Genomic DNA, 13,281 nt, shown 5'->3' with positions numbered 1-13,281 from the left:
AATGTATTTGTATCATGCATTTCATACACAAGGCAATTTATTGTGCTTTACATGATTGAAAAGTGCATCAGAAAACATTCACCAGTTTAAAAAGCAATAGAAACATTCAAATCAGCAGTAAAAACATTAAATCAACAATGATTACAAATTTCCCTCTCAGTCATTAGAGGTAGAGAAAAAAGAGCCTTTAACATGGTTTTAAAAATATTCACATTGGACTTCAGCTCTGCTGGCAGTTTGTTCCACTTCTTTGCAGCATAACAACTAAAAGCAGTGTCACCATGTTTACTGTGAGCTCTGGGCTCCATTATCTGACCTGTGTCCATAGATCTGAGAGACCTTCTGGGTTCATAGCTGACTAACATGTCACTGATGTATTCTGGACCAAACCCATTCACAGATTTATACACCAGCAGCAGAACTTTAAAGTCTATTCTGAGGCTGACTGGGAGCCAGTGTAAAGACTTTAAAGCTGGAGAAATTTGCTCTGACCTCTTTGTTCTGGTTAAGACCTGAGCTGCAGCGTTCTGAACCAGCTGTAGCTGTTTGATGATTTTTTTTCGGGGGGATTCTTGTTAGCAGACCATTACAATAGTCCAGTCTGCTGGAGATAAAGCATGGACCAGTTTCTCCTGATCTTTCTGAGTCATGAAACCGTTCACTCTGGAGATGTTCTTTAGGTGGCCATCGTTTAGGAAAATGCTCTCCTTTCATTAGATATTTTTGCAGCTGCAATTTGTCCTCACCACACGTCAGCAGCACTGAGATAAATAACATAAATCTTAGTTTGTGACTTCAGCCTCTGTGGTTACAGTCAGTGAGAATAGGAGTGGCCCTTAAACGCCGATGGCTCAATCAGTGACTGACACACACACACACACACGCAGACACACACACACACACACACACACACGGTCAGATTCCACCATTGGTTTTTGCTCATTGAAGACAAAGGCACCGAGGCTGAAATAATACACAAGCAGGCAAACAGAACCTGCAATTATTTTATGCTGGATTGCAGTTTGAAAACGTGAAAAACAAAATTGAAGGACAGGTGTGTGTACATGTGTGTTTAATAGAGGTATGTCTGATGCTTTCGGGGCACAGCTTTGACCGGCAGCTACCGTTTTCTCTGTTTCCATAGCAACCCCTGTTCAATTACCTCTATCGTGCAGCTTCGCTCGGGTTGGGTTTGAGTGAGATGGAGCCACTCTGCCTCGTGTGCACATGCCTTTGTTTATGGGCGCCAGTGTTTGTGCGTGAGTCCATTAGAGACGTCTCTTTATATATTTATATTTGTCGTCCCTTCATCCAACCTCTGTGCTACAGCTTCTCCTCCTTCTCCGCCATGAAGGAGGAGAAAAGCCTTCTGAGCTCAGGCCCTCAAATAAAAAAATTGCTGGGTGATTTAGTGGCTTGCACATTACCCCTCCTCCTTCTTTTCCCTCTCCCATCTCTCCCTCTCTCCCTCCCTCCGCTGCTTAACCTCTCGATATTTCACACGCACACGTCAGGTGATGCACTTGCTGTAGCGCCATTGGTGTTTCTGATTGTGGTCCGTGTCCAATCACGGCGCAAGCCTTGAAATCAACATAAGTATAGCAGAGCAGTCTGGTGGATGCTCTCAGTCACAGAACGAGGGAGGTAAGCAAATGGAGTAACGTAAAATAACATCCTTTAGCAGACACTAGACAGATGAAGTCTGATGGAGAAGAAATAAGCATTTTAAACCTTTGAGAATATCTAAGGTGGACTGAAAAGGGAAATTTGTAGGCAAAGCGGAGGACAAAAAGAGAAAGCAAAAGAAGGCGGTGCACAAGCTGTGTTGACAGACGAGGCTTTCCTTATTGTGGCTAACGCTACGGCTAACTGTCCACAGTCAGTCTGCTCTTCCAAAGGAGCCATCTGCTCCCACCATCTATCCCCCGCTCATCCATCGATCTCCACTACTCATTTTCTGGCAAAATCCCAAAGATTCATCCGTCACTGTGGAGAGCATCACTACTCACCTGGAACCATGGAGGTGACATGTAAGTATCAAGAATGGTGATGGAGAAAGAGGGAAAAGACAGTTTTTGATGACGGATGAGATGAGTGAGGGTAGGTGGTGGTGAGAGATGGAGTGGGTGTGTGTGGTGTCTTTTTTTTGCCTGGATGCAGCGGAGGGAAATGGATGGAGTGTAAGGAACGTGAAGGGAAAAGGAGGAGAAGGGACAGATGGGCTGGGCAGACTCAGCCAGGCGTAAGCAGGTTAGATCAAGACCCACATCACAGCTCTATGAACACACACACACACACACTCAGTCACTCAAATATAATCTGCTTTTCCACAGACAAATGAATGCACACATCTTTAGGGATCCATCTCTCACCTACCCCCTCATTTAAGCCATGAACTCTATTCCAGTGTAGCGTTTGTTTGTGTGTTGGGGGTGGGGCTTTGTTGTTGTGAATGGGATTACTCCACATCACCCAGTATTTGTCACCAGAGGAATTCATTGCGTCTACTACAGCTCTCAGCCTTGGATGAGCTTCAACCAGTGCTGTAGCCTGAGGGCTTTGACACGGGATTAGAGCGAGGTCGACCTCAGACACAGACTGTAGACCAGGAGTCTGTGAAACACTGCCAGTGCCTGATTTCCTTTATCTTAGCCAAAGTAATGAAGTATTGTATTCCCTCACTTCATTCAACCTGGTTATTATTTCAGGGCTGCACATTAACAGGTCCACCATGTTAAAACAGATAAGTCAAAGACGATTTTCACAGCTGACTGAAGACGTTTAAGGGACCGAGGTGCCAAATTGTTCCAGCAGTTTAGACGTGAGCATCTGTTTGAGTTCTGTAAACCTTTTTAAATGCGTAGTGACATTTATTGAAGACTTGGTTCTCTTTTAAATAAGTGTTTTAAAGTGACTCATTGTAGTTTAATCACAAATCCAGAGATTCTTGTGCTCAATGTAGCTCCCACTGCTGACTGTGTCTGGTCCAATGTTGAATTCAGTGGTTTACTTCTCTTTATCACTGGTAAAAATACCAAACAGTCATGGGTTATGATTTTATTTTGCAGGAACAGCCTTTGTGATAGGTAGCATTTCAGCTCAATGAGGCAAACAGAGAGAAAGTAAAGCCTTCTATTATTGGTGTCTGTTCCAGTCCAGGATGATGAACAGGAGGTGAGATAAGCGGCTTTGTTCAGCCATGTGAAGGACTGACCTCTTCCACATAGGACTATTTGAATGACAATCCGCGGCGCACGAGCGGCCCTCATAAATCAGCTATTGTTGAGCTGTTAGCTTTGCCTACTGAGGCACAACATTAAAGCTTCAGTTCCAGTTTTAATTAGGGCTGCAAATTAATTAGGCGTGCCGCATGCAGATCCATGTGGGGACAGTTCCTCCGTTTGATTGATGAAATGGGTGTCAGTGTGTCAGAGGTGAGCGTGACTGCCGAAAGGTTTTGGGCGGCTGCTGTGTTTAGATTCCAGGAAGCAGCTCAGGAAACGGTGGAGGAAACCTTGCACGCGTTGCCCTATGCCAACGGCTGCTGTAGGGCTTTGCACGTTAAACCAACTCATTTTCCTGCTCAAAGACCTGCATATGAGGTTCACCTCATCCACTGTTGACAATGTATTTCTATTCTTCTGTCCCTCTTCTTTTTTTTTTCTCCTCCACACGCTCTCCACACCTCCTCATCTTTCCCCCCTCTCCACCTTTATTGTAGAATTCAGACAGGCTATATATATCCATCTGCCTGGGCTGCATCAACTCCCACTCTCCTAACAAGGTTTGCTTTCATTGTTTTTGCACATGTGTAAGCACACTCGGTCCGCAAGTTTGCGCTTGTAAGTACACCAAAAGCAATTTGTGGTGTTGTCCTGGCTAGCTTCTCTCAAGTTTGGGTTGTGTTGTTTTTCTTTTTCTTTATTGTCGTCGTTTGTGTGTATATTTGGAAAGCGCAGCTGGGTTTCTCAGTCTTGTGTTTGTTTCCCTGCATCTCCTTTTTCACGAGTGTGTTTGTGTGCCTAAGGGGGCTTCTCTCATCTGTGGCAGCATCAGCCCACTCACATCAGGACTCTAAAGCTCACTAACCAGACAAGAGAAGATCATCCGTCATTAGCATCAAACCGAGATGCAGAGTTAACAGTTAGCTTTGCTGTGTGTGACATAGTGACGACACAGATACTGTTGTCCCATCCTAACAGCTCCTTAGGAAGCTCACGCCTTCGGTTTCATGGTTTTTAATATTTTCTGTATGTGAAGTGGGAGCTTAGAGTTGGCTTCTGCCCTGCAGTACTCTTATTTTTCTTTTGTCCTAAAGGGACTTGATGTGGGTGTGTCACTCGTTAGTGCATACTGTATGCGGCAAGTTCGCTCATCATTTGGAATTAGAGTTGAATAGGATTTTAGTCGACTAAATCTGTAGATGATTTAGTTGCAGTAGTTAATATCCTTCTGCCACCAGGCAAGATCCACCACGCATCATGTCTAACTTCCCAGTCAGATTACGTCTGGTTGGATATTTTAACAAAAAGTTAAGATCATTTTATTTCATAAGTTATGTGTTGGCTTAAAGGTCCCATTTCATGCTTTTTTTCACCCATCTAAATTTGTTCTAAGAACCCCAAAAACATAGTATTTGAGGTTTATTTTACCAAACTCGCCTGTTTTCCAGAGTTTTAGCCTCTGAAAAGTCACTTTCTGAGCAACTCTACACAAACAGGCTGATTTGCGGCCTACTTATGTATATTCATGAGTGGGCGTGTCTATAGATGGGACACTGACTTCCTCCTCATGGCACAGTGACGTAGGGCCAGAGGACGGCCCACCCTCCTCCCACCCACTCCGTAGCCGAGCTCATGCTGCTTTATAAACACAGACAGAGCGTGGGGGCGGGGCGTTCGCCGGTACATATATAGACTGTAGAAAATACATACATAGCACTGCACGAAGGACGCTGAAATGCTCACCTTTGTGGGCGTGTCTGTTTACATGTCAATCACGGCAGAGAGATTCCTGGAGGCGTGGCTTCTCCAGCTCAGTGCCGCGTCAAATTTGTATTCAAAGTGGGAACACGTCATCAAATTGGAGCGAGGTGTTAAGAAAGAAAGGAGCAAATCACCCTCTAACTAATGATTGAGGGAATCAATGAAAAAAACACTTTGGGCATGTGTATGAAGCCCAAATAACACTTTTATCATGTTTAAAGCACAGAAAAGTTGATTTAGCTTAACATGGGCCATTTAAGTGTCGATTACTTTCATCCCTGCTGACCGCCAGAGCTCAGTGCTTAAAGCACCGCCTCTGGCGGTCATTCGGGATTCATAGAACCATAGGTACATTCGTAACTCTTCGTTCTATTTCATCCCTGCTGACCGCCAGAGGCGGTGCTTTAAGCACTGAGTTCTGGCGGTCATTGGGGATTCATAGAACCATTGTTACATTCGTAACTCTTCGATTACTTTCAATATTTCAAAACATATTTAGTCATTTAGTCAATGTTTGCATTTAATTTTATTCTACTCATTTGTCAGGTGAAGAAATGTTGATTTTTGTCAAATGTATTTGACAAAATAAACAGTGTTTCCTGTTCCTAAAAAAGAAGAAAATGGGAAAAGTTAAACCTGGTTGAGACTGATGGTAAACAGAAAAGAAAAACCAAGATAGAGAACAACAGAAAAAACTTAACCGTGGTGTTTATCAACAGCAACAACAGTATTGGGTTGTGTCCCAGGTGTCAGCAGGGGTGTCAAACTTTTATTAGTTCGAAGGCCAAATACGGACCACTTTCATCTCAAGTGGGCCCCAAATTTTAGTTCGGGAAGACGAGCAATTTTAACATTATTCTGCCCTATAGATATACGTAAAGTAATGGAAGTTAGACAATATCCAATATTTAAATTTCCTCGAGTTTGTCAGCAAATTTTTATTACATTTGCAGAAAATTTGTGAAAAATGTTTAATATTATTGCAGGATTTTGGAAAAGATAAAGATTTCTTTTTCGACAATTAACGATTAAAAATGGCTGCCATCATGTGATAAAAGCTAGGAGAAAAGCTAAATAACACCAAAAACAGCAAAAATACACAAGAAACGAGAAAAATATGTTACAACAAAAACTCAAAGAAATGATACGAGAAATGCACAACATCAAAAATACAAAAAATTAACTGAACTAAATTTAAGAAAAAATAAAAAATGATAAAAACACACAAAACGACAAACAAAAACACATTAAATGAGAAGAAAAACACAAAACAACAAAATCATAAAAGAAAAAAATACACATAATTATTTCAAAAACACACAAAATGACAATATAAACACACAAAACAACGAGAAAAAAAAATCACAAAATTCCCTGGCAAATATTGTAGATATTCATTGACTTTATGTATTTTGAAGGGCTGAGATATCTACACTGAATTACTTGGTATTTTTACACATTGATTCATGTTTTCTGTAATTTCTACTGTATCCTGCGTGCCAAATTGGATGCTCAAAAGGACCGGATTTGGCCCCCGGGCCTTGAGTTTGACATGTTTGACACCTTTGAAAGTCCCTTTGAAAGATGGTTTTAGGTTGTTCAACAACGAGTGTCTGTAAGTCCATGAGACATAAACGTCTAAAATCTGCTAGTTTTATGTTTGGCGTCTTCCACCAGGAATCCTACTGTACGTAACGTTCACTTTCAAAGTAACAATAACAATAGAACATCTGTTGCTGTCAGTAAAATCTAAATACATTAATATCCATCGTTGTTATTCTCAAACTTTGGCTGCCACTCATACTATTATTTCTTTGTTGAACTCTTTCAGTGGTTTTAGCACGCTAACCACGTTCAGCTTTGTTTTCCATTTGATGCTCTTGAAAGCTCTTTGCTTGTTCAACCCCCTCCATAGACGATGGCGACAACCTTGCTTCGTTCACCTCTGAAGTAAAAGCCTTGTACAGGTCTTAAAGGAAACATGTTTGCATTATTAATGGCACGGTTTATGATTTAGTTTTCCTGACATCTTCATCTGCACAAAAAGAGACACTCTCACCGTCTGTCTGTGTCGTATCATCCCTCAGAACAAAACACTACCAGTACCTGCTTTAATGTTGTTGAACTAATGTTGAATCACAACCAATTGCCTCGTTTCCCCAGGGACAATTAAAGCAGAATGTTCACTTATCAGGTAACGACTGTGGGAATAAAACTGTCATTTAACCGATGCAGGGCACGAGCCAAGGTCAGCGCTGGTTTTCCTCAGCATTTCTCACACGTACAGAAAGTGGCATTTTTCCCTGACGACTCTTGCTCTCCAGCTATCCATATGGGCCGCGCTGCACCTCACATGGAGTGGTCGTTGGAAAAAGAGCTGCTCTGACAGTCTGTCCCAGCATGCAGTGCAGTGCATTCTAAATATGGCAACAACAACGGCCAGCGGTAACAGCTGGTGTCGACCCTGTATCATTAGATATGATGTGAGGAAGTATTCATGGGAAGAAGAAGTGAGACAGACCTATGCATGCGTTTGTCCACGTCTCTGCTGTATTGAGCTCGTTCATTATACGTACACTGTAAACATGCACATTGATCGTCTACGGTTCAGTAAATGCACCTCTCTGTGCTGCTGTAATGTTTTCCAATTGGCCCCAGAAGAGCCGCTTTGTTCTGCTCTTTCAAGCTACATTTACTCATCACCACTTTACCACTTTACTTTTCATTTAGAAATCTAAATCGATCAAAGCAATCCACTTTTGTATTTACCTTTTTATTAAGAAAGACTAACTCTGAGGTTTAACAAAAGGCCTGAAAATGTTTGGTTTACACCTGAATGCCGACATTTAACACAGAATCAGATGAATACTTATTCAAAAAGAGACATTTAATTTTTAGCATGTTTTTACCTTTTTTACACTATCAGGTTAATAACCAACATACATACTTAATGATTATTTGATCACATGTAATAAATAAGTAAAGACATAGTAATTGCATAGATTGCCATGAAATTTTGTGTGCCAAAAATACAAAAAACAAAAAAGTACTGTATGAAGACTATGTGATTGCATGTGCTTTCATTAGAGATATAGCGATGACAGAGCAGTTGCTTTAAAAATTATTTTGTAATAATACCGCGACTCATTTTCTTTTTCTAAATGTAGAAAACGGTCCAAGCACTGATGAGTTTTGGAACCTAAGTGACGTAACAGTGTTTGTTGCTCATTTATCACACAAAAATAGTATTTTTGTCTATTTTATAGACTTCGTATCATCACACGGTGATCTGTTAACCACATGATGGGAACACCTTTTGACTGTGTTCAGAGTGATGAGGAGAGTCAAAGGTTTTTCTGTTTTTTTAACTACCTAAGTATTATCCTTTATCACCATCCTTTATTATCCATATTTTAATTCTGCACCAGTTTGCAAAAGTTTTTAAACCTGCCTTTAACAAACTATTTATTTTTGGCATTTTTGCCTCTCTTATTACCTTTAAAAAGCCAAACTTTTCTAGAGCCTGAGTCAAAGTTTGCTTCAGCGCTGACATTTCACCTCTGCCAAGGTGCTCTCTGAGCTACGTGTGGACAACAGGGACGGACGGAGATAAAATATTCATAATGCCCTGTCGTCCTGTTGAAAAAGGACCATATGTTGGCATTAAATGTGATGAATATTCACAGTGTTAATTAGCATGAGAGTAGCCACATGGGCATGAAATATGTTTTCCTGCTGGAGTCATGACCGCAAACAAGGAATACTAATGAACATTCCTCTGGGACGACACAGATAAAACTCCAGGACAGGATGGCAATCTGTCACCAGTATGACACAAAACAAACCAGTATGACAGCAGAAGTATCTTAAAACAAACCAGTATGACAGTAGGAGTATCGTAAAACAAACCAGTATGACAGTAGGAGTATTTTAAAACAAACCAGTATGACAGTAGGAGTATTTTAAAACAAACCAGTATGACAGTAGGAGTATTTTAAAACAAACCAGTATGACAGTAGGAGTATCTTAAAACAAACCAGTATGACAGTAGAAGTATCTTAAAACAAACCAGTATGACAGTAGGAGTATCTTAAAACAAACCAGTATGACAATAGAAGTATTTTAAAACAAACCAGTATGACAGTAGAAGTATCTTAAAACAAACCAGTATGACAGTATGAGTATCTTAAAACAAACCAGTATGACAGTAGGAGTATTTTAAAACAAACCAGTATGACAGTAGAAGTATTTTAAAACAAACCAGTATGACAGTAGAAGTATTTTAAAACAAACCAGTATGACAGTAGAAGTATCTTAAAACAAACCAGTATGACAGTATGAGTATCTTAAAACAAACCAGTATGACAGTAGAAGTATCTTAAAACAAACCAGTATGACAGTAGAAGTATCTTAAAACAAACCAGTATGACAGTAGAAGTATCTTAAAACAAACCAGTATGACAGTAGGAGTATTTGAACTAACTGCTAACTCATCTGGGTGGTAAACAGCTTTGTCATCCTGGTAGAACTGCTTGACTGCTGAGTCATCGTACATGATGATTTAAATGTGCGAGTCAGGAGCTGCAAATTCAAAGTCATCAACAAAAAAGAAAAAAAAAAACCTCCAAAATGACCTCGAGCGAGTCGCTGCTCAGTACAAATAATAGTGAGACTTGTTGACAGACTCACACAAAGACAGACTTAAGTGGTTTATGTGAACAGGATTAATTCAGTGAGTGACTCAGTTACACGAGTCCAGCAATTAAACAGCAACAATGGACTACAAACTTCTATGAATAGCATGTTTTTCTGTTGGCTTTGAACAAACTTTCAATTATTGTACAATATAACTTTGCACACAAGAATATTAGGATTGTTTATTACTTTCCAAAACAAAAATGGTTTTCGAAAGTATGTTATGTCAGTTTGTTTGTCTGTTTACGTACACAATAACTTGAAAATTTATGAACGGATGAAATTTTCAGAAAATGTTGATAATGGGACAAGGAACAGCCGATTAAATTTTGGCGATGTTCTGGCTACCAAAAGAAAATATATAGATATATATATCTTAATCAATTTCCCATCCACACTGTGGAACCTCTGTTATTTAGAACACTGATGATGTCATCAACAGTGATGTCTTCAATAGTGATGTCATCAGTGCACGATCGTGTACACACACACTGACCAACATACTTCTGAAAACTAAACGAGCGCAGGTTCATTGTTTCGTTGTTTAAACTGCTGATGGTTAAACTGTTCTTTTACAGCTGTTTTAACATCAGCCTCCATCTCTGCATTGATTAGTTACCCATTACCAGAGGTGACATTAACGAAGTACAAATACTCTGTCACTGCACTGTAGTTTTTTCTGGTATCTGTACTTGAGTATTTTTTCTTTTTTTTTTTGGTGACTTTTTACTTTTACTCCTTACTTTTTAAAAACCAATATCGATGTCACAATGTAAAAAGATGCAAACATTGTGGTTTAGTTACATTTGTTTTGCTTTTTTACTTAAGGACAGTACATTGAGGAGCATCTACTTTTTTGCTTTTACTTAATGTTAGTGAGCAACTTCAATACTTTTACTTTTACCAGAGTCATTCTTTATTCAAGTACCTATACTTTTACTTGAGTACTGAAGACTAGTACTTTTGCCACCTCTGCTCATTACCTTAAGTAAAAATCTGACCGTACTGGAAATCTTTGTTGTTTAACTTATTATTTCACGAGTTTGGTACGTAAACTAAAAATCTTTAATTTTACTGTACTGAAGCCTTATTCTTGCAGTAAATAACATTGTTTTTTCGTGGTAAATGACTCCCAATATCACCTAAAACTTTGATGTATATCTGTCTTTTTGAGCGTGGCACTGAGGCTGTTTGTGCTGCAACAAATCCACTTATTCACACATTTCACCAGAGAATGCATCTGATGCTGATGGAGGATTATCCTTGAAAACCCCATCGTCTTGAGTTTTTCTATGTTTGTAACGTTGGGAGAAAGGTTCAGCCAAGCCTTTTTTCAAACACATGGTACTCCTGTTATTAATGCTCTCCTCTAGGTTAGTCTGAATAATGAGTATCCAGAGGGTGGGAGATGATGGGTATTCACCACTCAGTTAATGGAAGCAGAACAGCATTATGTAAGACTGTATTTGGCTGAAAGGATCACAAATAAAAGAGGAATTGTACAACATACAAAAAAAAAACACACATGTCCATCAAAATCTGTAGTTTTAAGGCTTTGGCAGGCATTCGCACACATTCTCGTCCTGGCTTGACAGATAATGGAACAGTGTTAAAATGCATTCTGAGGCTGGAGGTACATGCAAGGACACTTTGTCTCCCTGTCACATCAGTGTGATTCCATCCAGTGACTCAGCCGCTGCCGGCCCACAGACAAACAGCAGCAGATCAGAGTGGATCCACAAGTAGCCCTGCAAGTCACATCTACCTTCACATCATCTCCAACAGCTGTGCTTGCTCAGCGAGATGTCTAAAAATGCTCTTATTTATTCCTCAAGGATTTTTTTTTTTTTTTTTGACTATACCTCTCCCTGTGCCTAGGTGTCCTTAAGCAGGACACTACCTTTCACAGCAGCTCTGTGTGTCTGTGTGGGTGGGTGGGTTAATGGCTGAATGTGGCTCACAGTGTAAAGCGCCTTAAGAAGTCCATTTAAAATTCAATCCATTTGCTCCCTAGGAGCATGAATCTTTAAATGTCCTTATTTAAAAATGTTGTAAACATCACTGCATTCGCTATTCACTCCAACCTCGGTCAAACAGTCTGTCAGTTGAATACCTTAACAATGTAAAAGATTTGTATGTTGGCGAAGTGTCATCATGCTTAAATTGAAACTATGCTGGTCCAGAATGCAAATCCCCTGACAGCACAGAGCTAAACAGACGTAGCTGTCAATGAATATTTAAAGTTCGGACATTATTCAAGACGAAACCACAAAGATGAAGATACGTTGTTTAATCCAGACACGAGCTTTACCACCAACAGCAAATATTTCAATTTGCTTTGATTTCTCTCATCAGATTTGGCTAGAGGTATGGTCGTCTGCAAAACGATGTGTTTGGATGTATAAATGCACTTACTTTTTGTTTCTTTAACCCAGTATTCCCAATATAACCATTACACAGCTGTTATTCGTGCATCATGCATTTTCTTTTTCGTGCACAAAGGAGAATGTCTTGAGTTTTTTAGATATATCAGCACATTGTTCCCACTGAGATGGGTTTAAAGGAGATTTTTTTTCAATTGATAATTTGCATATTTGCAAACACACAAACTGTCATAACCAATCCAGAGACAGGAAAGAATCCTTGCAACCACAAAACAAAAAACAAAAAAACTCAGCAACAAATCACAATTACAAGCTTTTTTTTTTTTTACTAAAACACTAAAAGCAGCTCGAGTCATACAGTAATTGTAATGAGGAAGATGTCAGTTTACTCCTCTGAAACATTGGAAGCAGGTTTCCTTTTTCTCCCACTGTGTGAATTCAGTGCAGGCTCGACTCTTGTGCACACAGTTATCTCACTTTTTTTTTCGCGGTTTGGTTGTGCAGGTAATGCAGGTGGTGCGGGAGCAGATCATGCGAGCACTCACTCTGAAGCCTAATTCCCTGGACCAGTTCAAGAGTCGCCTGCAAAACCTGAGCTACACAGAGATCCTGAAGATACGTCAGTCTGAAAGGATGAATCAGGAAGACTTCCAGTCGCGGCCCATTTTGTGAGTAAAAGCCACTTTATACGTATCAATAAAAGGTAATATCTAATATATATATATATATATATCTAATATAAAATATCACCTCTATTGATATGCAGATGCTGCAGACCATTACCTTGCTTTCTTCGCACATGTTAACCTAATATCAGCTACTTTCCTGCATCAGGTTAAATCTGTGCATTTACTTATGATGATTAAAAATATGCATTAAAATCTCTTTTTCTGCAAATGGCGTTTCTAGTAAATACTTCATAAACATTCCGGTCCGGCTCATTATAGGAGCAAAAGTCTGGCCTATAATTCACTGAATGATCAGTGCTGGTCCTGTAATGGAGAACGTTGTTTTGTTCTGCATGCATTTAATGGAGTTGGTCGCACTATTAAAAAATCGTTTTCGTGAAAGAGTTTGTCCAGTAATCAATTTGGAGCCGAGGGCTTATTGAATCAATATTCCAAAGGGTAGAAATCCAACTTTAGCAGCCAATTGATCCCAGTAGAGGAGGAAAGCATGTGAGTGTGTGTAGGAAAATCCTAAAAAAACACACATTA

General features: G+C 39.8%; 1 protein-coding gene across 1 annotated transcript in view; it reads left to right on the top strand.

The window, feature by feature from the left end:
- Positions 1–12,736, top strand: part of elmo1 (engulfment and cell motility 1 (ced-12 homolog, C. elegans)) — a 99,520-nt gene extending 86,784 nt beyond the window's left edge. The window contains exon 18 of the mRNA XM_028461182.1: positions 12,569–12,736. Within this exon, the coding sequence (XP_028316983.1) occupies positions 12,569–12,736 (168 nt within the window). The remainder of the gene's footprint in view (positions 1–12,568) is intronic.
- The last annotated feature ends 545 nt before the right edge of the window (positions 12,737–13,281 follow it).

Source organism: Gouania willdenowi, chromosome 11 (assembly GCF_900634775.1).
Source record: "Gouania willdenowi chromosome 11, fGouWil2.1, whole genome shotgun sequence".
Classification (NCBI taxonomy): domain Eukaryota; kingdom Metazoa; phylum Chordata; class Actinopteri; order Blenniiformes; family Gobiesocidae; genus Gouania; species Gouania willdenowi.
The sequence above is the reverse complement of the archived record's forward strand: the minus strand, read 5'-3'. Positions and strand labels throughout refer to the sequence as shown.